This window comes from Chanos chanos, chromosome 1 (assembly GCF_902362185.1).
Source record: "Chanos chanos chromosome 1, fChaCha1.1, whole genome shotgun sequence".
NCBI lineage: Eukaryota > Metazoa > Chordata > Actinopteri > Gonorynchiformes > Chanidae > Chanos > Chanos chanos.
Window position 1 is genome coordinate 28,716,424 of NC_044495.1, and position 23,626 is coordinate 28,740,049.

General features: G+C 41.0%; 1 protein-coding gene across 1 annotated transcript in view; it reads left to right on the forward strand.

Annotated features, from left to right (window-relative positions):
• Positions 1 to 9,214: 9,214 nt before the first annotated feature.
• The window catches only part of col7a1l (collagen type VII alpha 1-like), a 52,439-nt gene continuing 38,027 nt past the window's right edge, over positions 9,215 to 23,626 (forward strand). The window contains exons 1-13 of the mRNA XM_030779638.1: positions 9,215 to 9,290; positions 13,483 to 13,663; positions 14,401 to 14,560; positions 16,144 to 16,237; positions 16,959 to 17,132; positions 17,486 to 17,649; positions 17,903 to 18,032; positions 18,748 to 18,861; positions 19,205 to 19,360; positions 19,978 to 20,094; positions 20,628 to 20,774; positions 21,009 to 21,128; positions 23,383 to 23,541. Coding sequence (XP_030635498.1) covers positions 9,215 to 9,290; positions 13,483 to 13,663; positions 14,401 to 14,560; positions 16,144 to 16,237; positions 16,959 to 17,132; positions 17,486 to 17,649; positions 17,903 to 18,032; positions 18,748 to 18,861; positions 19,205 to 19,360; positions 19,978 to 20,094; positions 20,628 to 20,774; positions 21,009 to 21,128; positions 23,383 to 23,541 — 1,792 coding nt within the window. The remainder of the gene's footprint in view (positions 9,291 to 13,482; positions 13,664 to 14,400; positions 14,561 to 16,143; positions 16,238 to 16,958; positions 17,133 to 17,485; positions 17,650 to 17,902; positions 18,033 to 18,747; positions 18,862 to 19,204; positions 19,361 to 19,977; positions 20,095 to 20,627; positions 20,775 to 21,008; positions 21,129 to 23,382; positions 23,542 to 23,626) is intronic.

The following is a 23,626-nucleotide window of genomic DNA, read 5'->3' on the forward strand; positions in this document are numbered from 1 at the left end:
TTGAACACAGGCTGTGGTCTGCTTAGAGCATCACTGCATATTCAGCACGTGTATGGAAAGTTCAGGATGATCTCCTGATACTGTAGCGTAACTTCTCAGAGTGTGTCCACAGCATGTCTTTGAATGCACCAGCCATTGATTACGATGAAACTGTTTGAAAGAAACTGGCTCGGTGCTGTGGTGGTACCTTGGGCAATGTGTGTGTTTTGCTTGGCATGCTTCAAGACTTTTTTTGTGGGTCGAGCTGGGCACGGTGCCTTTGGCAAGCAGCGATGTTGGTTGTGCTTCCAAATCGTGCTTGCCCACGGGCTGGAGGAACCCAGAGAGAAACATAATGAGAGAAAAAAGCAATGGATTGCTTGCAGCAGGAGTGGATTGGCTGCGTTTCTGTCATTGCATTATATCATCACATTACATTCAAACTCCCCTAAGTTCAAATGATTCACTCTTACGTACACCTTTTATTAATCAATACATATTTTTACCCCCAAGAGCCAGCTTAGACACTGCATTATTTAAATGTGATTCATTCAACATCAAAAACACAATTAAAGCAGAGTGAAAGAACTGGAGGCCAACATAATATACAATTCATAACTGATCGGCCTAGCAGAGCACAGAAATGAACTCGTAATTAAGATTTCAGCCTTACCTTTGAATCTATATATCATCAAATTAGAAAGAGCCCGTAAGGCTTTTACTCAGAGAGAGCGAATGTGTTCCAAACAGAATATTAATCTTATTAATGTTCCCTCTTTATTCTGAGCCGTTGAATCTGAATATGGGGCTATATGAATAAAGAAGGATCATATGAAGAGAAGAATGATGACTTGCCCAATGCAGATATCAGCAGGGTGCTGTAATGTTTTGCTTGGCTTGAGGGTCATCAAGGAGGTGGGGGTAGACATGACTGAAGTGGGTGGGTGGATGGCAAAATATCGATAGGGAGATGAAGGGAGAGAGAGAGAGGGAGCGAGGGAGGGAGAGAGAGAGAGAAAGAGAGAGAGAGAGAGAGAGAGAGAGAGGACTTAACTGCCTATAAAAACAAGCTGTCACAGCAAAGGTGCAATTGCCCATGATGCTACTGATGTTTTTACAGCCCTGTGTCAGTAAGAGCCCAACCCAGCAAATTCCTGATATGTGATAGACACACATACAGCAAAAAAGATTGAGCTAAAAAACAAATTTGCAGTGTGTAATCCAGCATTTTCACCTCTAAACAGCTTTGCTATATTTGAATACATGATGAACCCTCTTCCTTGAAGAAACTTAGAAAAAGATTTTAACTCCTAATAACTGTAATTTTACCTTTGTTTTCCCCCTGTTCCTTTCTTGCTATTGAGTGTGACTTTCTCCCTTTTCATATGATTGTTTTCATCTTTGCCTCCAGTCTGAATTTAATCAAGACATGCTTTACTTTTACTGCACAACTCATGCCTTTAGGGAATTCGCCCTTTCTGAAAACTGCAATTAGCTGTTCATTTGTAAAAGCAAGCTGTACTCCCTGGTTGATTACTCATTATTGGCTGTTTACCACACTTCTGAAATATTACTGCATGCAGTGCACTGATTGATGGTGATGTAGCAGCCTCCATTTAAGGTCCATTGTCTTTTTTTGTACAGGTGAGACTCCAAGCTGCTTTCTCTTGTGCTTTATTGCGATTTGGAGCCATGTAAATACAGACAATTAGCAACACTGTAGATATTAGTTATCTGTAATTATTTGCTCTTTTTTGTTCTTGGAGAGCCAGAAATCTCCACCTGCTGGGGACACATTTCTGCCTCACTTCCTCACTACCTGCTTTGTCACTGTGTTGACTCTCTGATGACATTGTACATACAGGATGTTTGAAGCGTTTTAACTGTTCAGATTATACTAGATGCTTTAAAGTGTATAACTGCTCATTGAAGGGAATTCATTTATCATTGTTAGGTAAGAGGAAGATTGTTTACACAATTCCCATCAAACATGAAATGCTGCTCCGTCTGCCTCTTCCTCTGACAATGTAATATTTCCCACGGCTGTCCCACACCCAGCCTGTTCCACTGCCATCTCTCTCCCTCTGCGACCACAGACACACACAATTTATGAGCCACTCGGTTCCAGGGTCGACCTGTGGAGTCCTGCACACATGCCCACGAATATGACGAAGTCATAGCCCCTAAGCAAGACTTCAGAGAACGCGGATGGGGGATGGGGGGGGGGGGGGTGTGTCAATGAGCAACAGAGATCCCCCAAACTTTTAAATTCACTCTACTCTCTTCTTTACCTTCATTGTCATGATCACAAATCTATTTAATTTAATCTATTTAACTATTTAAGGTAAGTTATTATAAGGTTAAATGATTGCTAGATTTTTGTCTGATTGGATTGTCCATTTGTAAAACAGATACCCAGTTATGTAGTTTTTTTTTTTTTTTAAATTTATGATGATCTGAGCCACACTCTTATAAGTGTAAATATTTTACAGTGTTGAAAAGTAGTATAAATATTTCTGTTGCAAAAAGCTCTGGATGTTTCAAAATCCTGAAGGAGGCAGCTTGTTGCTACAACATGGTCAGTAGATTCTGCATCAGAATGTTGTGTGTGCTTTCCATATGGATGTTTATTAGCATAAATCCTAGCATTGTTTGAAATCACCTTTTTTACAAATCTGTTTTTATCAGCTTTTGCAAGTTATAAATTGTGTTAGGACCATGTAAAATTTGGGGGGAAACCACCCCTCACAGAGGAACGAAGGTCTCATGGCCGTCTGTGTGGCAATTTGTCTTTGTCAGTTCATCAACCGAGCATCTCCTTCCTTTATTAATGAAACTCTCTTCTGGTCATAGATCAAATTTCTGATCTTTTCAGTGTTCAGTTGGCTTTTAATATTTTTTGACAGCCTGTGGCTTAATATATTCAATATAGCATCGTTTAACCTTGGATTAAAGTTACACTAATACACATCTGTATTCACTGCATGTTCACTCACGCTTTTCTACCTACCAAACGCTTCCGTGCTTAGACTTTGACATAAAGAGTAGAGGTGTGTCCAGGCTTTCAGGCTTGTGTGTGTGTGTGTGTGTGTGTGACAGAGAGCTGTTTATTTTATTTATGGAGTGCTCTGAGTGACATCTGCAGCGCTCCAGTAAACCCAGCTCTGGCATTCCTACAGTGGGTCATTAAAGATGACCTCAGATGCTGTTGTCACTTCTCAGCCAGGACTGCCATGTGGTCATCTGCTCTTATTGTGATTTTATTTTCCCATTCTCTGAATTCTCAAAGACACACTTGTCAGTCATAAAGACATTTTAGACGTCTGTGCGTTCCAAGCAAACAGTTATATCTACCTTCTGTGACCTTGGTGTATTTAGTAGTTTGCTGACACTTCTGTACACCTAATCTGTTATCATGGTCTTTCATACCACAGTTGGTGTAGAAAGAAAACTGTTTTTCTAAGTGACCCCAAGTTTAACTGTCCTCTGAAAATATGGGGATCTCCTGGGATGTTTCCTGGGATGGCAGTGTTCTCTGAACATAAAATGGATCGGACAGGTTATGAGTGTTCATTGGTTTTGAGATTAAAAATGATAATCTATGTAAAATGATGATTTTCTTTCAAATTTGTGATACAGTTTATACATAGTAATTTCGTCCTGGCAAAAAACATCCATTAGCTGTACGTCTGTCCACATTCTATGAGGTTATTTCTATATTTAAAGAGACAAGAGGTGCACTGAAACATACCCATTTCTTTATCTAATGGCACATCTTTCTGCATGAGTACTTGTGCATAAAAGCATAATGTAGATGTGAATATATTTGTACTCAGTTAAGAGATAATAATTTGCTGTCTTTATGTCCTGTGTCCTTTTTACTGTCAAGAAGGGAAAGACTGAATAAAAAGGACAGAGGCACAAAATGTCTGTTAATCTGGGTTGGTTTGTAGATTTGTTGGTTGGAGTGACCAAAAATGATCCACTCTGACATACTGGAGTAAGATTTTTATCAAACATTAATGATGATCCACACTCACGAATATTCTTCCAACTGCAGCAGGGATATTGCCTGTGTTTTTTTTAAACTAAACTTATTCTACAATCCTTGCTGCATATCCACTGAATGCTGACTACTCTTTGGCCCAAATACAGAATATATGTTCCAAAAAACCTTGAAGTTCCAGAAAACTCTAAGATTTCATAAGCTGCCTAAACTTTCAGATGATTTCATAAAGTTCTCAACCACTCTGACATCAAATGCACAGGACTGACATCCTACTAACTTGAGAGAAGTCTACAATTTAGCAATTTAAACCAGACTACAGATATTACAGACACACACTTAGTTATACTACATATATTTAGACAAATAACCTCATAAAATCAGTACTGTATCAGTAATGTTAAAAATCCACATTACTGATACAGTACTGATTTTATGAGGTTATTTGTTTAATTATATGTACTGTATCAGTAATGTGGATTTGTTACAGACAGATACACTCTTGACAGGATCAGGGAAACAAATTAACATACCTCCAGCCTCTTGCTCCCTCCCCCTCTCTCATTCTCCCTCATTTCCACTCTCTTTCCCTGACTTTCACTCTTTTGCTCTGTGAGTCTGGGAGCCAACCTGTTGCAGCATTTGCAGAGGGTGTGTGTGTGTGTATGCGTATGTGTGTGTGTGTGTGTGTGTGTGTGTGTGTGGCTCATTCATTCACACACAGCACCGAAGTTGTCCTGCTTGGATTCTCATACCTTCTGTCCAGGGACCTTATGCTACTTTGTGTGGAGTTTCTCAATTTATTCTCTTTTCTGTAAGGAATTTGGCCAAAGGATTATCTCTGTCTTTCCGCTAGACCTGTCCTCCTCCCTCTCATTCACCTGGACAGCAGAGATAGGGTTTGGAGGAAGATGGTACTGGGTGCTCCAGGAGAGGTGAGTGCATGTGGGAGAAGTGTTTTGAATGAGAGCACTGCAGTGCTTGTGAATGGATGTTTGGTTGTAGCGGGTCCCCTGAGTACTGTAAGCTGTAAGTTTGCTCTTTCTAAAGACTAATTGTAAATGGTTGTACTGACTGAGCTTGCCCCCCCCCCCGTGGGGATGCGGGCCACTCTGTAAATGACAAGCCATGCATTGTAGTCATTCTCTCTCTCTCTCTCTTTCTCTCTCTCTCTCATACACACGCACAAAAACACACACTTGCACACACCCTGTGCTTGTTCACATAGACCCACTTTCTCACTGATGCTGTAGCCTCCATCAGGGGCAGTGGGATTTGACCCTTATTTACTCTGTTTTATGCGTTCTGGTCATAAGGTAATTGTGGAGCAAATTAAGAAAATGTTCTTAGCTTTGCATGGTGTTTCACTCAATTGAGTTTTTAACAGAACCAGAGAATTCAGCTGGAGTAGCATGGCTAATGCACGAGAATGCATTATACAAGACAGAGCTACTCAGAGTGAGTAATGTCTTTAGTCGAGTGTTTTACACTCAGCCTTTCATGGAATGAGTGTAGGCCAGTCAGTCCGCATATTTATAGGGCTTTAAAAACATTCATAAAGAAAGTAAATAAAGGCATCTCATAGCCTGACATGACTCTCTCACAGTGTATTGACCCATGTGCACTAGCACATATCTTGCTGGTTTCAATATGAAATTGAATTTGAAGGAAGATGAGCAAATGAAGTTCCATTTAGGCTGTAAAGAAATGGCATATTAAGACATGCTGCTGAAATAAATTAGGTAGATACTATACATAATGTAATATTGTGTTTGTGTGTGCGTGTGTGTGTATGTGTGTCTGTGTGTTTGTGTGCAGCTAGTATGAATGTGTTAGCATGTGTAGCTCAGTGAGTTTACCAGGGAATATATTAATATAAGTTGACTGCAGCTATGTGTTGTGTGAATGTTCAACAACCCCAATTTCACACCTACAGAGATAATCCTCTGTGAACTTGAAATTACCATTATGCAGAAATAGCTGACTTGCAGTGGGACTTGTAGAGCATGCAGAAGTGAATTGTGAGAGAGAGAGAGAGAGAAAGACGGTTTTTAATCCCTTCAAAGCAGTTAGACACTAGTCTGCCACAGACTCACAACTCTCCCAGTGTACAGGTCAGCCTGCACTCGTGCGATTACATTTTGAGACTTGTACAATGTGTTGTAAATAGTTCGCCATGCGTTTGATAGTTTTCTGGGCCAACACTAGAAAAATGCCTTTCCAAACTACTGCGGGATTGCATCATCATGTGTGACCTGTGTTACCAAGATCCTCATTCATGAAAAGTCCTAGACAGAAAAAAAAACTTGACACCAAGTGTACTGTAGAAACTGCAAAGCCTTTCCTTCAGGTCTTATCAGACCTGGGGCAGGCTTCACCTCACCCTCCCCAGCGGTGAAGCTGCCGGACGGGGGGTGGGGGGGGGTTACTTTACATAAGTGCATGGCTGTGCATGCTTGGACAGGATAGGAGTCAGACTGGTATGTGACTGCAGAGGGCCCTTTGGTACTCTCGACCCTGCGGCTGTGATTTGAGAGACCTCCAGTGGAATGGATATGAGTCTCTTCTTACATTCATCACAGTACAGTTGTCTCTTACTGTACGACCAGGTTTCATTGAGGTGTAAAATGTTAATGCGCTGCTTAGTCTATAAATATCATGCATGACAAGGCTAATAAGACATTTTTCTTTTTCCAAACCAGTTTCAGAACAAATCATGTATTGATATACGTGTCCAAGACCCTCACACACATATGTGCAGATGCTAATATAGTATTATTAGTATACTTTGTATGGTTAGTGCAGTGGAGAGGGAATTTTAAGGACAAACCCTCAGTGATAGGATTGGTGTTGAGGGCAGTAGTAGAGTCTAGGAGGGTCATTGAGTCTCAGCTTTATGAAGACACACTTAGTGAAATAGACGCAACACTGTCTGTGCCTATAGTCTTCAAATGATCAGACTCCGTGTGTATTTGTTGTGTGTTTTTTCATTGCAAACACAAAGATACAACACATTTAAGTCTCTGTGACATACATGTCTGTGGTGTTGTTTTCTTTTGTTTGTCTCTGCATTTTCTGACACCAGACTTACATTGGAGTGTGGCTAAAAATTTATAGAGCATTGCCAGAGCTACTCACAGCTATGAGGACAACACTAAACTGAAGTGATTCTGTCTGGTTGAAGAAGTGTTCAGTCATACCCCTATACATTTACCAAAGAGTATCGCTTCGTCTACTACCTCAGATGTGTGTTGCTATTATAGAAGCTCTTTCTCAGTTGTATAAGCCCTTTCCACACTTCTGGAGTTCCCTTTAGGCAATGATAAGGACAACTGTGATAGAAAGGCCTTGTATCCAATAACATCAAAGCAGCCCAGCGTGTGGCCTTTAGGGGAAATCTTCCATCATCAGCCAGGAATTCTCCAACTCTCTCCTCTCAAGGCAAAGAGAGGAAGACCACAATCCACTCAAAAACGTATCTCTGTTTATCACACGTTAATATTCAGTGTTCTGCGCTGAATTGATCATTTCCATAGGAAAACTAAGGCCCAACTGTTTTAACACTGACATAGAATTCAGTGTTACTCAGTAAAGATGGATTCTGACACAGTTTCAGTATGTGTAACGTGCTGACTGAAGAGCCACCGCTGTGGAGTGTTGGCTGGGCTGATATATCACTATTTGTTTGGATTACAGTAAAAGCAAAAATGCTGGAACTCAATACACTGATGAATTCATACCATTTTCAACACAAGTTAATGATGACATGCACATGTAAAAGTGTCCATGTAGCGTCAGAGTTCTTGGTCCTATAGAATGGAATATGTCCAGATACCGTCTACACACACCTGCTGAACAGACAGAGGTTTGACTGAGGCAGGACAAAAGGAATTCATTACCTGCGGAAAAGCCCAGTCATGCTGTCTCTGGTAACCTCAGCACTGAGCAGGAATATCAGTCTGAATTTTCATCTGGAAGTGGATGGAGCAGCCTCATAGATTGCATTCTAGAAAGAACCCAGTGCTCAGGCAGAGCCTGTGTCTGTTTTTGTACCAATTTTCAGTCTGTAAGAAACTGAGAGAATATATGAAACCCATTCTGAGAGCAGCGGCGGTGGATTAGAGAGAATTGCTCTCCCTTTCCACTGGTTGTTTAATTCTGCTCTGATAGTAACCGACAGCGTTTTCTGAGGGGACTGGCATGAACGAGAGTCTTATGTGTTTGATTCTGTAAGCATTAAAGAGATCACTGTGTGAGACAGCATTGTTCATTTGAGTCTGCAGTCAAGAGTATCCATGGAGACAATGCATAAAACCCTCTATTAGTTAATGTGGGAATACAAACATAGCATTTGATGTGCGAGTGGATTAGGCTGGTGCTACCATACAGTAATAGCTCCCTGGAGAATAACTTTGTGAATGCTGATATGTGATGAATGCCATTGTACTGTTGTCTACCAGCTCTGTGGAGTCGATATGAATTGTTTTGGCATTCTAATTCTTAGCAGATATTTCAAAGCAGACTCTTCGCCTTTTGGATACGTGTAAGCTCCTGCATTCCTGAATCACACCATCGGTTAGTCATCGTACAGCCCAGAGCCACACAGGTTTTCATACTTTCCTTAAATTCTGAAATGAGCATCATTTCCCACGGTGAAAGAGCAGAGGTTAGGGTTAGAGTTAGAGAAAGGCTCTGTAGAAATGGAGAATGAACTATGTATTTCAATCTAGAATAATGTGAAGATTTACAATGATTTAATTGAATTTGTTGGTTAGAATATTCCTTTTGTTTTTCAGTGTAAGATTTTACATTCGTTTTTCTATTCTTTTCTTTTCTTCACAATGAAGAGCAGAGCAGTGAGCAAAGTGTGTAGATCCTGCATGCTATCCATGGTCTCAGAGTGTGTGCTGTACCTGCCTCTCTCTCTTCATGATTTTCAGGACACCTCAGAGAAGAGAAAGACATTTCTACTTGATTGGCGGACTGAATTGAGCAGATCGTTGTACACTACGCTGTACTATGTTTTACACTGCACTATAGATTTTCATACCTGCAGATACTAATTGTTATTTATGTCTTGTCACAGATGAGGGAATGCAAGTGTCACAGATGAACTAAATGAAGCAAAGCTCCTTCAGAGAACATCTGTCCAGAGGAAAAGAGTGACCAACGGAGAGAAGAGACAGAGGAAAAGCGGCAGAAGAGAGTTAAAGCATGAAAAATAGAAGAATGGACCATTCGTGTGTGTTGATTTTCCTTATGTCACTGTCTCTCTCGCAACAGACAGCTTTTGCCCAATCTGAAGGTAAAAAAAAAAAAGAGAGCAAACTTTCCGTTCAAACCAGTAAAATTTTCTCCATATTTCTGTTTGCAAGCCTGAAAGTATCTGTCTGCATACCTGAACTGACAGGTAGGGAAGAAAACCGGACTCTGCTCTCCCTCACGTCAGCAGATGTGGCACCTCTGCATCTGCATGCCTTCTGTTAACATCTCCTCTGTTTTTCCAGTTCTCACTAAATTATTCTCTCTTTTATTCTCTGCTTATGATGGGGGACTGAATTGTGGAAGAACCTTGCTAGCATGTGAGGTGGAGTTTTTCCGTGATTGTGCATGTAGTCATTTGTGAACACGTGGTGGGTGTCTGTGCGTGTGTGGGAGAGAGAGGAGTCTCTTGGCCCCATTAGTGGACCTCTTTTGCCCTGAAACACTGTAATTTTCCACTCTTGTTCTGACTGACTGTTTGCACTGACTGACAGACTGACTGATGGCCTTTTAAGAAGCAGCACAGAGCGACTCACACTGGCAGCCATGTTCTATATCTATCACACTCATTTTCTGTTGTAAGAAAATTTCTTCTCCTTTGAGCATTTATCATGCAGGTTATTGATTCTCTCAGCTGATTGTATTGTCACAGCCAAAATCCACAAAACCAAACCCACAAATCTGAGTTTAGATTTCTAATCCCTCACTGTGTCATCACAAATAGTGGCTTATTTCTCTATCAGAGAGCAGCTATGGAGCACAGAGCCACCGAATCGTGAGCGTTGTTGATTATTTTGAGAAGTCTCTGTGCTGAATCCCTGTTGTTGTGTTATGTGCGGTGGTGATGCTGAACTGACGCGACAGGTAAGCCGTTGTTGTGTTAGGCGGGATGAGGACTCTGTCTTTGTCTGTCATCGTCGTATTACTGTTCTGTCAAGCGTTGCAAAAATAGGTGTCAACACTAATCCCTTGTAGCCTCCCTCAGTTTGAAAGACTGTAGGATGGCCCTCAACATGACAAAATGGGAACTCTCTTCCAGAGTTATTTAGCTTTTACTTAGCACTGCTTGGGCCAGCAGTGCGTCCAGATGTAATTAGTCTCAAACCAGTGCACTTGATTGAATGGTAAGATTTGGATGTACTGTCTGGTTTCTTTTACCACACATCTCTCTGTATGCGATGTCTAGCATATGGTTTTCACCTGTGAGTACCAACAGAGAGAACACCTGCCCAGTGTCTCTGCTTTTCCACATGGCTTGCTTTAAACGCTGTTGGGTGTTAGTGGTTCACAGACCATTTTCCCGCTGGTGTGTTGCAGGTCCTTTTATTTCAGCGGTGCGGATACAGAGGAACGGCAGTATATGAAGCAAAGAGAATACTAAACACGTGCACTGCCTGGATATGTTAGTGTGCGTTGTGACAAGCTGAACTTATGACCATAAGGTTGGGGTAATGACTGTGTGGAGGTTGTCAAGCATCCTTGCATCCATTTTTTTTTTCCAGCTTAGTGAGTGACCTGCCTTAATTAGGAAGAGTTTGATTTGACCTTTAAAAATGCTTTAAAAGAAAAATGCTTTCTTAAAAAAGAAAAAAGAATAGCTGTCAGCTGATAAGGAAGCTTAAAACTGGTTGTTCAGCTGAATTAGTCCAGTTTTGTTGAATGATAATTGGATTATTGTTGTTGTGTTCATACTGCGTTCATATTGTGTTCATGGGTTTTTTTCCCTCTTTTTTTTCCTTTCTCATGTCTCCTGTCACTGACAAAAAAAAAACCATACTCACAACAGACGCCACATTTGCCAGCACCATATGGTTGTATATTAATTGTACCAATTTCATTGAGATGGGAATTCAAGCTCAGGACAGAATCTAGTGAGTCTGACTGAAAATCCGTTGCTGTTGAGTGCAGATCACCAGTGTGTGAATTTCAGTATAAGTGAGTTGTGCTACTCACAAACACAAAACTGTTACTTTCTGTAATGCTCTTCATGACGATCTCTGTACTCTAGTGTACAAATATCTGTCTCCTCGTCTTTATGAATATGCTATATAAACAAAGAAAGTGTATTTAGAGGGATAAAGCTTGGGTTTTGTGCAGATTGAAGACAATCACATCAGATTTTGTCCATAGAGAGCCCTAGTTAGGAAGAAAATCAATGGCTACCATTTAAACTATTCATAGTAGGCAATACAGTCACAAATGGAAATCGGTGACAAAGAAACAGACAGTCCCTTAGTATTTACCTGATGGAACTGTTTTGAAACAATGCATTTCTTCAAGTAAACTAATTTTAACAATCAAAATGGGTATTAGTTTAAAACAAGAGAAAAACACCTCTGTATCCCCCAGTGAGATATTTTTAGAACAACAAGCCAAAAAAAATATTGGCTTTTATTAAAAAAAAAAAAGACTCCAAGTGGTCCTATACTGGTCATCATACACAATACCAGTGACAGGAGGAATGACCAAACCAGTGCAGCTGATGTGATGCCATTGATTTCTATTTTAAAAAAAACCCCAAAAAAACAACAACAAAAAAAGAAAACCCAAAAAACAAAAAGCCTAAAATTAAATTGTTGGCAGAATTGTGGCCAGGAACAACCATGCATCATCGCTGACATGTTAGTTTAATAGAATAAACTTGTTTTTGGTGGATAAGGCTACAGACATGTGAACATGAGTTTTAAAGGACTAGGACTGATTTTGACTGATAGATAGACAGACTGGCATTCAGGAGTTACACAAGAATATGTCTTAAAGTGCCTCACCAAGGCATAAGTAATGCATTTAAAATGACAACTGTGTTTAGTATCTCCCTCCTCATGTAGGTGAGATAAATAGTGTTCACCCGGGACAGTACTGTAATTTAAGAACAAATAATATTTTCAGCCACCACGATGGCAAATTTTTGATGGAGATTAAGTTCTGCACCTCTCAGAAGGAACAAACAGACCCAAAGACATTAGGTTCATTTGTACTTCTTGTCCAGGTACTGAGAATTAAGTCTGTTCAGAACACTCTACCCCGTGCATCTAGTTTAAAATGAAATGTGCACAAAAAGTCAACAACACGATCAGCAAGGGAGTGCCGTGTACACAGACGCGTTGACTAACGGGGAAATAAATAGAGTTCTGACCTTTGCCGGGATTTTAATCAGAACCTCAGTACATCTTTGCAGCAAATTTTGATGCTCCTGTTTCTTCAGTGTGACAGTCGGAGCCCTTTTGTTCTCCAGGTCTTCTCCATTAGCGCAAGTGTTCCAGTGACAAAGACCAGCCATTACAATTTAGAACAAAAACGAAATTCAGCTCAACTCTGTTAACCGTTATGCCTTTGAAGAATGTGAAATATAATCTCAGATTGAATATTTGTAGCTGAGGGCTACAGCCAGAAAAGCTTTCACATAAACAATACTGTTTCTGCTGGGAGTTTTCTCGTGGCCTAGATTGAATGAAACAACATTTCAGTTGGAAAATTCAAAAGAATTCGTGAGCTTATTCGGGAACTGATATGTCAAAGAAAACCCCTGACTCCTATGAAAGGGGCAGCCATTACAATTTGCTTGCTGACAGTTACCAGGTACTTATTTTGTGTAACTTAGCCACTGAACTGGACTAAAATGACTTAATCCTTTTCATTGGAGAATCAAATGATCAAATTTGAATCAGATGATATTATGCTTATCTTGTTATCCTTCTCTTCAACGTCATTTATTTGAAGGGATGGATTCAGTAGATGGGGGAAAAAATTCTTGTCTCGTAAAGCTCTTAAAAGTTTTTATGGTGCTCTTTAGGTAGTACTGTTAGATTAAGGAGGAGTCAGTTTCCAAAAAGTACAATGCTCACCTTTCTCGAGGCAACACAGCCATCTAGTGGTAATTGTGAAATGAACATTGTCATGAACATTGTCATGTCCGTAAGATGTGAATTTGAAGGGCGTTGCTTTCCAGAATGGAGATGGTCGTTTTAAACAGTCTTTTAATGCAGTCATTTACAAACGTATGCTCACAGCTGCCCTTTGGCTTCAGCAGCTGGTTTGATTTTGATGAATTGGACTGATATGACTGCCTTTGTATGTTGGTCCTTTCTGCCACGTTAGTTCTGTGGTCAAAGTAAAATAGAGAGGTAGTACTGTTAGATTAAGGAGGAGTCAGTTTCCAAAAAGTACAACCGTTGTTTCATCTTGATCGATGTGGACGTATATTTGAAAACTAAATGCTATTTTGACCCTTCCAGAGTGCCGTACGGCGATGCCTGCGGACATCGTGTTCTTGGTAGACGAGTCTTGGGCTATTGGGCCGTCCAGTTTCCAGCACATTAAAGAGTTCATTGCCTCCGTCATCAGAGCCTTCCAGGACAGCAGAGTGGGAGAGGAGGGTGTGCGCTTCGGAGTCACTGTCTACGGAGACATTCCCAGGTACAGTGGACTTTTCCACTTTTCAGCCCTCTTCGAGACCCACTGGATTACACCCCAGGGTGTCCAGAATCAGGGAAACAAACTTTGCTATAGGGCATGGTACCGACTGCTTTACTCTGTCCAGTGAAAAAAGTTTAGTGCATATGTTGAAAGATGTCTGGGTTAACTATAAAACATACAGGGAGTTTTAGACATACTTTTACTATTGTCAGTAATCACCTGCATTGGCTCTTTCGTGGCATGTCAGTGGAGGTTATAAGATGAATTAGCCCATTTCTTAAACCAGTCTTATCACCATGCAGACCATATCTGCAGCCTCTTGTAGCTGCTTTGTCTCGACTTTTGTCACCGCTTCTCCTTTTTTTTCCCTTTGACGCACAGAGTTAAGGAGAGAAGAGCTCAAGTTTCAAGTTTTATTGTCATTTACTAGATAACAATGTGGACATCACTATCAGTAATGAAATTCTTGGGCTTGGGGCCAGCTCAACTTGCACAATGTAAAGTAAGAGTAGATAATAATAAAAGGAATAGATAAGATAATATAAAGACATATATAAAAAAAGGAAATATATATATATGTGTGTGCGTGTGTATATATATATATATATATATATATATATATATATATATGTTATTCTTCTTCTGTCTATCTTTCAACTTTGTCTTTTCTGTTTGTTAGGATGATGAGGATTGTTTTCTTTTTGTTAGGATGATGAGGATTGTTTTCCATTTGTTAGGATGAGGATTGCTCTGACAGATTATTCCACCATGGAGGAGGTCCTGAGGGTGGTGGAGGAATTGCCTTATGAGGGCGGGGGCAGCCGAACTGGTGAGGCACTGGAGTTCCTCGTGGAGTCCGTCTTTAGTCCCTCCATTGCCAGAGAAAACGCACCCAAGGTATTAAAGACCAAGAAATGAACTCAAGTTCCCACCTCTGTTTAGAGGTTCAGCAATAAAGAAAATCTATTTGTGTTTTGATATGCACCTGCTCTACTACTGATCTGCTCATTTTTAGCGCATGTCTGGGCTCAGGAGATGTTTTCAGCAGGATTTTTTGAAGGCAGATCAAGTAAAGGCAAATTAATTTGTTGTAACGTGAAGTACTGTTCCAGGTACAGCATGACATTTTGCAAACATTCAGCAATGTTTGACACATTGAACTTAGTGCAGCAGTTCTCAGCAATTCAAAAATAATTCAGTCTTGTGCTCAAAGATATAAGAAGTCGTTTGGAAGATGTTGTTTTGATTCAGTCCATGACCTCACACACAAGGCAATATCAATAGCTATGAGTAAGTTAGCCGATATATTAACACATACCTGCATAAAAAAATTCAGCCTCTGTAGCAGAAACCCAAGCCAGAACCCTGACACGCAGATGTATTCATTTCCCGTAATGAAAAAAAAAAAGAAATCAATCGTTTCATCTGTAGTTGAGCCATATGAATAGCAAATGGGATCAGGTTTATTGCTATGCACAGCTTGAGGTTATGGCATTGAATTGTGTGTGTATGTGAGCGTGTGTGTGATGTGAGATTAAATGAAACTGATTTCTATCTCTGCTATGACCATAACCCTCTCCATTATCTTCACTCACTCATTCCTTTTCTCTCTCTCCTCTCTGCCTGTCAGGTGCTAGAACGCAATGCAACTTCAACCATAACATTATCTGCAGTCCAATATAGGTTTGAAATTCAGAGGGATAAATTTGATGAATCACATCATTGTGTGAATTAATTCCGTAAGACTTAAGTGCTGCTTGGAAGCAAAGCCAAGCGTTAATATTGGTTTTAGATCTTAGCATTGTGAAATTGTCTTTTGCATTGGTCTTTCCATAATTATCTCTTTTATGTTGTCGAAAATATTGTCATTCTTTTGAGATCTGACAGGTCATTCTGCCTTTCAGTAGCTTTTTATTTTTCAGGCCATATCAGCATCACAAAAACTCAAAATCAATCCAGTGAGTTGTACAGTTTCACCTGTGTTCATAATTCTCCATGGACAGTGCTTGCAGCAGCTTTCCAGATGGACCACAGGAGTGTCTGCACATTCACAGCTGTGTTTACAATGATATGATGATATGTTGATATGAACTCTTCCAGTAAGTTCAAGGCGTCAAATTTTGTGGCACGTTTGCAAGGTTTCCTGTTGCACATGTCACAGTACTTTATACCGCAACAGTTTTTTTTGTCTTTACAGGGATACATGTGTTGTGTAACAGCCTCTGTCTGGAGTTTATGAACTGGTTGATTCCACTCTGATCTTATGAAAAAAAACCCTTCCCATTCTTGTAGCTTTTCCATGGTTTGCGCTGAAATGCATGAGGATTTGATTGGTATGACTAATCTCAGCTCAGTGGCTCTCTCTCAGCTCTTGTTCAGATCCTATGCAGAACAGTGCTCCCTAAAGAACAGATCTTTGCGAAATGGAATGGGGTTTTGAGCATGTGTGTGAACTTGTTTGATTGACTGTTTGTTTTCAGATTGCAGTGCTGATCACCGATGGCAGATCAGATGATGCGACTGAGGGGCCGGCTAAAGCTGTGATGGACAGTGGGATCTCTCTCTTTGCTGTTGGTGAGGCTTCAGCTGTACAGCAGGCTAAATTACCATACAGCTTGACTTTTCTTCTTTTTCTCTCTCTCTCTTTTTCTTTTTACCTTATGTATGCATGGACCAAATGTATACATGAGTGTGTGTGTGTGTGTGCGCACGAGAGCGTGTGCCTGTTTGTATCCGTTTTGCCGGATGCTGTTAGGGCAGAAATAAGTACTGTTCGTTAGCTGCCAGTTGACTAATTGCCATAATTTTTCACTGCACTCTCCCTCTCTTCTCTCCCTCCTGCCTTTGTCTCTACTGACACTGAGCTAGATTCCCCCTCAGTAAATCACACAAAATCTAACCTCCATCTGCCTGCCGGTGCTCCACCTACCCCAGCCCCTCTGCCCAAACCTCCATCACTCACTTACTGTCATAGCAGATGTGGATCACAGTGCAGATACATGGCTCTAACATGGAGCTCAGTGTCAGAGAACAACCTGAGAACTCCTCACTCATAACTCATCACTGTCAAGCACACACTCATTGGTCAAGCTGGATGAAAAAGTGCTTATTATATGCTTATTGACTGGGCCATTTCAAAGTGAGATTAAACCAGAATGGTCTGGGGGTGGGGGTAAGGGCACCACAGTCTTTTTCATGATTTCCATCTGTCTGCGGTTCTTTAAAGTTGTTAAAGAGGGAGGAGAGTCATAAACGGAGACTGTTTCGGAGTAAGGAGTTTTCTGTCCTACTGTAGGTGTGAGAAATGCCGACCAATCAGAGCTGAGGAGGATTGTGACAGAGCCGGTGGAGGAACACCTGTTACTGAGCCCGGATTTCTCCTTTCTGGATGCACTGCTGCCCAAACTGATCCGCCGCGTCTGTTTCACTGCCTCAGAACCACCTCGACCCATCAAACCCAATCAGCCTGGTAAGACACACACGCACACACACACACACACACCACCAAAAACGAGCCATCCTGCTCATGTTAGATTAATCCCATCAAAGCCTGCTGCGTGCCCTCTCTTTACTGCTGCTCTTTTTCTAATCAGGACCAGTGTGAGACTGGAGAATTATAGAAGACGACAATAGAAATGTAATGAAATAAATATTGATTGGGGAATTGATCATAGTTAACATTCCTGCTGTGTAAAAGGCCATCTGTCAGTCACAGTACACAGTTCATTATAGGTGTGGAAAATTACAGAATTCCAGGTCATGAGAGGATTAGTAATGGGAGCCAAAGACACCCCCCCCATTTTCTCTCTCACTCGTTCCTAGTGGTGGAGCGAGTGGTAGGGCCCAAGGACCTGCAGGTGAGTGAACTGGGCTACAGCTCTATGAGGCTGAGCTGGACTCAGGCCACCGGTGATGTGACGGGTTATCGCCTGCTGGTCGTACCACTGTCCCCGAAGGGCCATCTGCTCCAAACACACCAGAGACAGGTGAGCTGACGGCACAGGCAGGACAAAACAAGTCAGGGGAACTCACTGGGTGTTTAATTTCTTTGTCAAACCATCTGTGTTTAAGAGTCTTTTAGAAATGTAATGAGTATGCGTTTATGAATATGTTGGAGCAGGTGCTGTACACTCAGAATGCAGATTGTGTTTACAGTCGTCTTCTCTCTGTGTTTGAGTGAAACACTCCCTCGTTCTTTCTCTCTCTCTCTCTCTCTCTCTCTCTCTCTCTCTCGCTCAGATTGATCTGAAAGGGGATGTAAGCCATATCCTTGTTGAGAGTTTGGCTCCTAAGACTGAGTACTCTCTGACTGTGTACGCCATCTACCCCAGCCGCATTGGAGACTCAGCAACCATCGTCACTCAGACAAGTGTGTGTCAAGTACACACTGAGTCACACATAGCACGCACAGACAAGCATGTCAGATACACACACACACACACACACACACACAGCCAGGCAAACACACATATGTACAGATACTGCAAAATGTATGTGTGACTCATATCCCGATGTGTAAAATACACCCACACATGTGCGTACAGAAATGCTGCATACAATGAAACACATTCTGCATTCATTGCATCAGTGAGGCAGACATAGAAACCCAGGTTGTGGAGAGTGGAATGAGTTTCAATCAGATGGGACCTTGTCTTTTTGCAACAGGCTGTGAGAAATTTCCAGTCTAACCAACAAAACCCTCTGCAGCATCTGTTATACTTGATATACACAAAGACATGTACATATGAGAGATGAAGCTGTTGCACATAGGCAACATCAAACTTCTGTTGAACAAACAAACGTTCCCTCAGCTTATAATAGGTTAGTATGTTCTGTGACTTACTTAGGTACAAGGTCTTGCACTATTCCGGTTGGAATAACAGAATAATTAATAATTTCAGACAAAACTAAAATTATGCATGACTGATGCTTATCCCTTGCATTGCTGTGTATAAACAAAAGATGGAGAAAGACAAGGTGCTCCTGAAGACTGTCGCATTATATACGTATTCACAGGAACTGCACAAATGCACACAATTTCTAACGGTTTCTTATTTGTGTGTTTGTTTGTTTGACCGGTTTAGCTCCTGTTCCTCCAGTGGCAAACTTCCGTGTGATTGAAGAGGGTCTTTTCTCCTTACGGCTGGGCTGGACAGCGCTTGGCAAAGTGACTGGATACAAAATTCTGATTCCCCGATGTGAGATTCTGCCAGCTAACCAATCCTTTCTTCATACTGATACAATCAAACAAGATTGTAATAATCAAAATGTTTGGAATTTTGCCATTTAATTCAAAACACACAATGCCCAGGAGTGAACTCATTTGATTTACATTTATAAAAACGATCATTCAGGCTCTTTGTACAATGGGATTTTACCCAATAACTCTACATTTTAATTATTTGTTTGATACATGACGGAACACGTTCAAAAGTGTGATTATGCTCCGGAATGTTCTGATGGAATGATGAAAGCCAATGTGTGTGTGGATTGAATATTAATGAAGGATGGGATGCGACTGGATCTGTTTTATGATTTCAGCAAACAGACCTGGGTTGAGTTATGAACAGATGTTGGGAGGTGACGTGACCACTCATGTAATTGACAGTTTGGAGGAGGATAAAAAATACACTGTTAGCATTTATGCCATTTACCCAGAGGGCATCAGTGAGTCTGTATCTGTGGACGGAAGAACATGTAAGAATTTATTTCTTTGTCTCTGTCCCTATGTATGAAATGAAGCATTGTCTATAAGTGTTATGTACCATATATCATGAAGTGTTGTCTATAAGCATTATATACCATATATCATAAGGCGTTGTTTATAAGCGTTATATACCATACATCATGAACCGTTGTCTATAAGCCTTATTTATCATATATTGTGAAGTGTAGAAAAGGCCAGTCCTCACTGGGCTCGGGCCATGTCCCCACAAGTGAAATTAATATATTTTTGGCCCTAATCTCACTGCTGTGTGAAGGATAGTCGGCAGATAGCTGTGTCCAGGATACCGGTGAACATCTGAGATTATCATTCGGTTTTCCATTGCAAAATTTTCATAGTGATTGTGGACCTTCGCTTGCTTCGCCTTTATTTGGCCATAAGATGGCAGCATGAACCCTGTATTGAAATTACACACACACACACACACACACACACACACACACACATCTTTAACGACATTCTCTTTGAAAAAAAAACAAACTTTCAGCTCTCTGTTTTAGTTTCTGTATATTTGTCTGACAAACTGTTCTGACATGTACCATATTGTAATTGTTCTCTTAACATTGAAAGTGATCTTGGTGTATTGTAGTAAAACTGGTGCCTGTGGAGCAGCTCCTGGTGCAGAACGCGACCACAGACACGGTGCAGGCACGCTGGTCCTCTGTCCGTGGGGCTTCCGGTTATCGTCTCACCTGGTCCTCCTCAGGTAGCCCAACCATGTGTCTCACATCTCAGTAAAGCAACCTGTCCAGGCACGTGTCTTTGGATCAGCTCTGCGGACCTTGAGCCCATCAAAGACATCTACCAAACAAAGATCAGAGATTCAGCAATGACAGATCACGGCAATCAGTTTAGAATACGGATCATTAGAATCCGTATGATGGGTGCTCTCTCTGACACACAGACATACTCACACACATTTAGCATCTCATCCAGTTTAGACTTTCTCATATCCTTCCCCCTATGCATTTTGTGTAGTTTTCCTCTCCGTAAAGCCAGACATTATTTTGGTGAAGAACTGTGCAGGTGCATGACTCTAACATGGAGCTTTGTGACGGTGTCTGATGGTCAGAATCTGATGGTCTAGTGTCAACAGAAGAAGCGTTTAATATAAAATTAAATCAATTTAAAATCAGTCTTCTACTTCTTTTTTTGGCCCGTGTGGACCGTGAGTTGAGTAGCTTTACTATATTTAGTAATCATTTCTGTGGATAATCTCTCCACTGCTGTATGTTCCAGAGGGTCACATAGAGAGTGTGAACCTGGGTGACAACTTTGACTTCTACATGATCCAGGGCCTCTATCCCGGCACAGACTACACTGTCACCATTAACCCCATCTTTGTGGACGTAGAGGGTCCAGTTACTACGGCCAAAGCCAAGACATGTGAGTTGCCATGGTTACAGTTATCATAGTGGTTTAGACGTGAGGTTTTCTATATTGAGTAGCACAAGAAAAAAATGAATGGGAGATTCATATCATATGTCTAAGTTTGCCATAAATCATGTTCTGTTATTAACACACTCTTTACATCACGTCAGTCCAGTTCAAGACTTCATTGGGTCATTGTTGACACTCGCTCTCTCTCTCTCTCTCTCTCTCTCTCTCTCTCTGTCTCAGTGGAGAGTAGTGCAGTACAGACTCTAAAGGCTACGGCTGTGAGCACCAGCAGTGTACAGACATCATGGAATGCAGTACCAGGAGCCACAGGTTACAGACTGGCCTGGGGTCCCACCGCAGGTAATAACATTCATATCATTTACACACGCACGTATTTTTTTTTACCTCTTTCCTTTCAGCTGAGCATGCTCAAACAGATGTATCTTTCTCAGTTCTTTTTCTTTTTTCTTTTTTTCTGTCTTTTTTCATTCTCTGTCCAATCACACACTTGCTTACGTTTTCTCTCTCTCCTGACGTGTGCAGTTGCGTGACGGTCTCAGTGACTCAGGCAGTGCTGTGACAGGGCGCTAAGGGGAGAAACTTGGGGAGGCATTTGATGTGCCCTCCACAAGACAAGCCTTTGAAAATGACTTTGGCACTCTTGTCTGTCATAGTGATGTTCTCCTGGCCTCCACATGAAAAAAGAACAACCTGTAGAAACTTTCTTTAATGAAGGAGAGCTTCCAGATTTATCTGTTTGGATTTGACAATTCTGTGTGGATAAATTTAACAAGAAAAAAGCAGAAGACAAGGTGATTGATCATGACATGGTGACAGATGAGAACGAGCAAAAATTCACCTGGCATTCCTACAGCACTCTTTTTATGTTCACCTGATTATGTCTGTATTTGAATTTTGGTCTCATTTCCCCCCACAGACAGACAGCCAGCCACACACACACACACACACACACACACCCCAAAGACTTGCCCATCCCTTCCCAATCCTCTCTTTCCCCACTTCACCGTTGTTGGTCTCACGAACTAAAAAAAGATAAAAAGAAAAGACAAAGTATATTGAAACAAACAAACAAACAAACACAGCCACACACACAAACAAAACAATGTGCTGCCGCTCTTGATGTACCCAGATAAAACCTATGAGGTTTATGAGGTCTGAGCTATACATAAAATTCTGAATGCCGGTGCATCAAAGAGTAATAGGAACAATGACAAATAAAGATGACAGCAGTATTAAACTGCATTTGATGGCATTCAAACAGTTATGCACATGCAACGTACAACAAAGATGTCGAGAGCTCGTACTCTTGTCCAAGTGAGGGTCACGTAATTCAGACCGCTCAGAGTGCAGGAGATAGTCTAAGAGCCAGAGCAAGCCATTAAGTCTGATAATGACATGTTTCCACTTTTGGACTTATCTATCAGAACACCCTGAACAGTTATTTCTCTCAAGGTTTAGATAAAGCATTGCATTTTTAAGCCACTGGGAAACTGGAGGAGGATCGGCTTGATTTCTACAACTTAAAGTATGTATGTTTCTTAACTGAGATGCAAAAACAACCGTATCTACTCAAAGAAATATTGTGAAATTCCAAAAAACGCAATCTTTAGACAGGATTTGCAAGCCAAACTCATGAACATCATACAGTCTTGAAGAAATGAACAAATAATTCAGTAAACAAACAGTAATTCTGTAGTTTTGAACAAATGACTATGTTTACAGGTAGTTTTTGATGTCTCTCAGCCCTCAATTATGATATTACATTTGGGATAGACTTTGCATATTCAGACTTTGAGAGATATAATATCTTGAATTTAATCAGTTTAAGATAAACTCATGATACAGTGGAATATAATCTGTCTACTGTCTTATCACACAATTCTTCTGTCAAATCAACACTGATCTCGTACCCCTGGGTCTTTTCAGTTTTGTTGTCTGAATAATTTCCGAAAATATATTAGCGCAGACAAGCACAGAGCCATTAGATAAGTGCTTTTTTGATGGGGTTTTATGTACAGAATCCTGTGGAGTTGACTGGAGTTGGGAAGAGACTCAGTGTTTGATTTGGAAATGACAAAGTTCTGTGCGTGTAACTCTTGGAAACAGTCGATGCCTGTCTTTTCCCAAAGAGCTAAAGGAGAATCTGGTAGGGAGGGAGAAAATAGATTATTGTTTCAGGCACCAAAAGTAGACACCAAGGAAAATTGAAAATAGCATTGAAACTGATATAGATTAGAGAGCGCCACTGGATTGTATGCCCAGTGGGTTGTATGACCGTAAGCTGTGCTGCCTAGTAATACTGTAAGTCCTTTACTCAGTCTACGTATTTAAAATAAAGACCTCTGAAATCTGGATACCGCCGCCCTCTGGATAAATGAGGAATGACCAATTGCCTGGTTTAGTTTTGAGTAACTTTGAGTGAAAAGATAAGACAGAAAACACAAATAACAGCATAAAGCAAATGATGCACATCAGTATTGAAACTGATCACTAACCTTCTTGTTTCTGTAAATGTGTGTGTGTGCGTATGTGTGTGTGTGTGTGTGTGTGTGTGTGTGTGTGTGTGTGTGTGTGTGTATGTGCTCTTATGTAGAGTTTGTTGGTCGGGACCGTCCCAGGCAGCTGGCTCTGAATGGCAGCACCACAGAGTATGTGCTGAAGAATTTGGTCCATGATACAGAGTATGTTCTCTCTCTCTATGTTCTCTTTGGTTCTGTGGTAGGACCTGGGATCACTGCCACATTCAGGACCTGTGAGTACAGTCTCTCTCTCTCACACAGACACACACACACACACACACATGCACACGCACATGCACACGCACACACACACGTGAG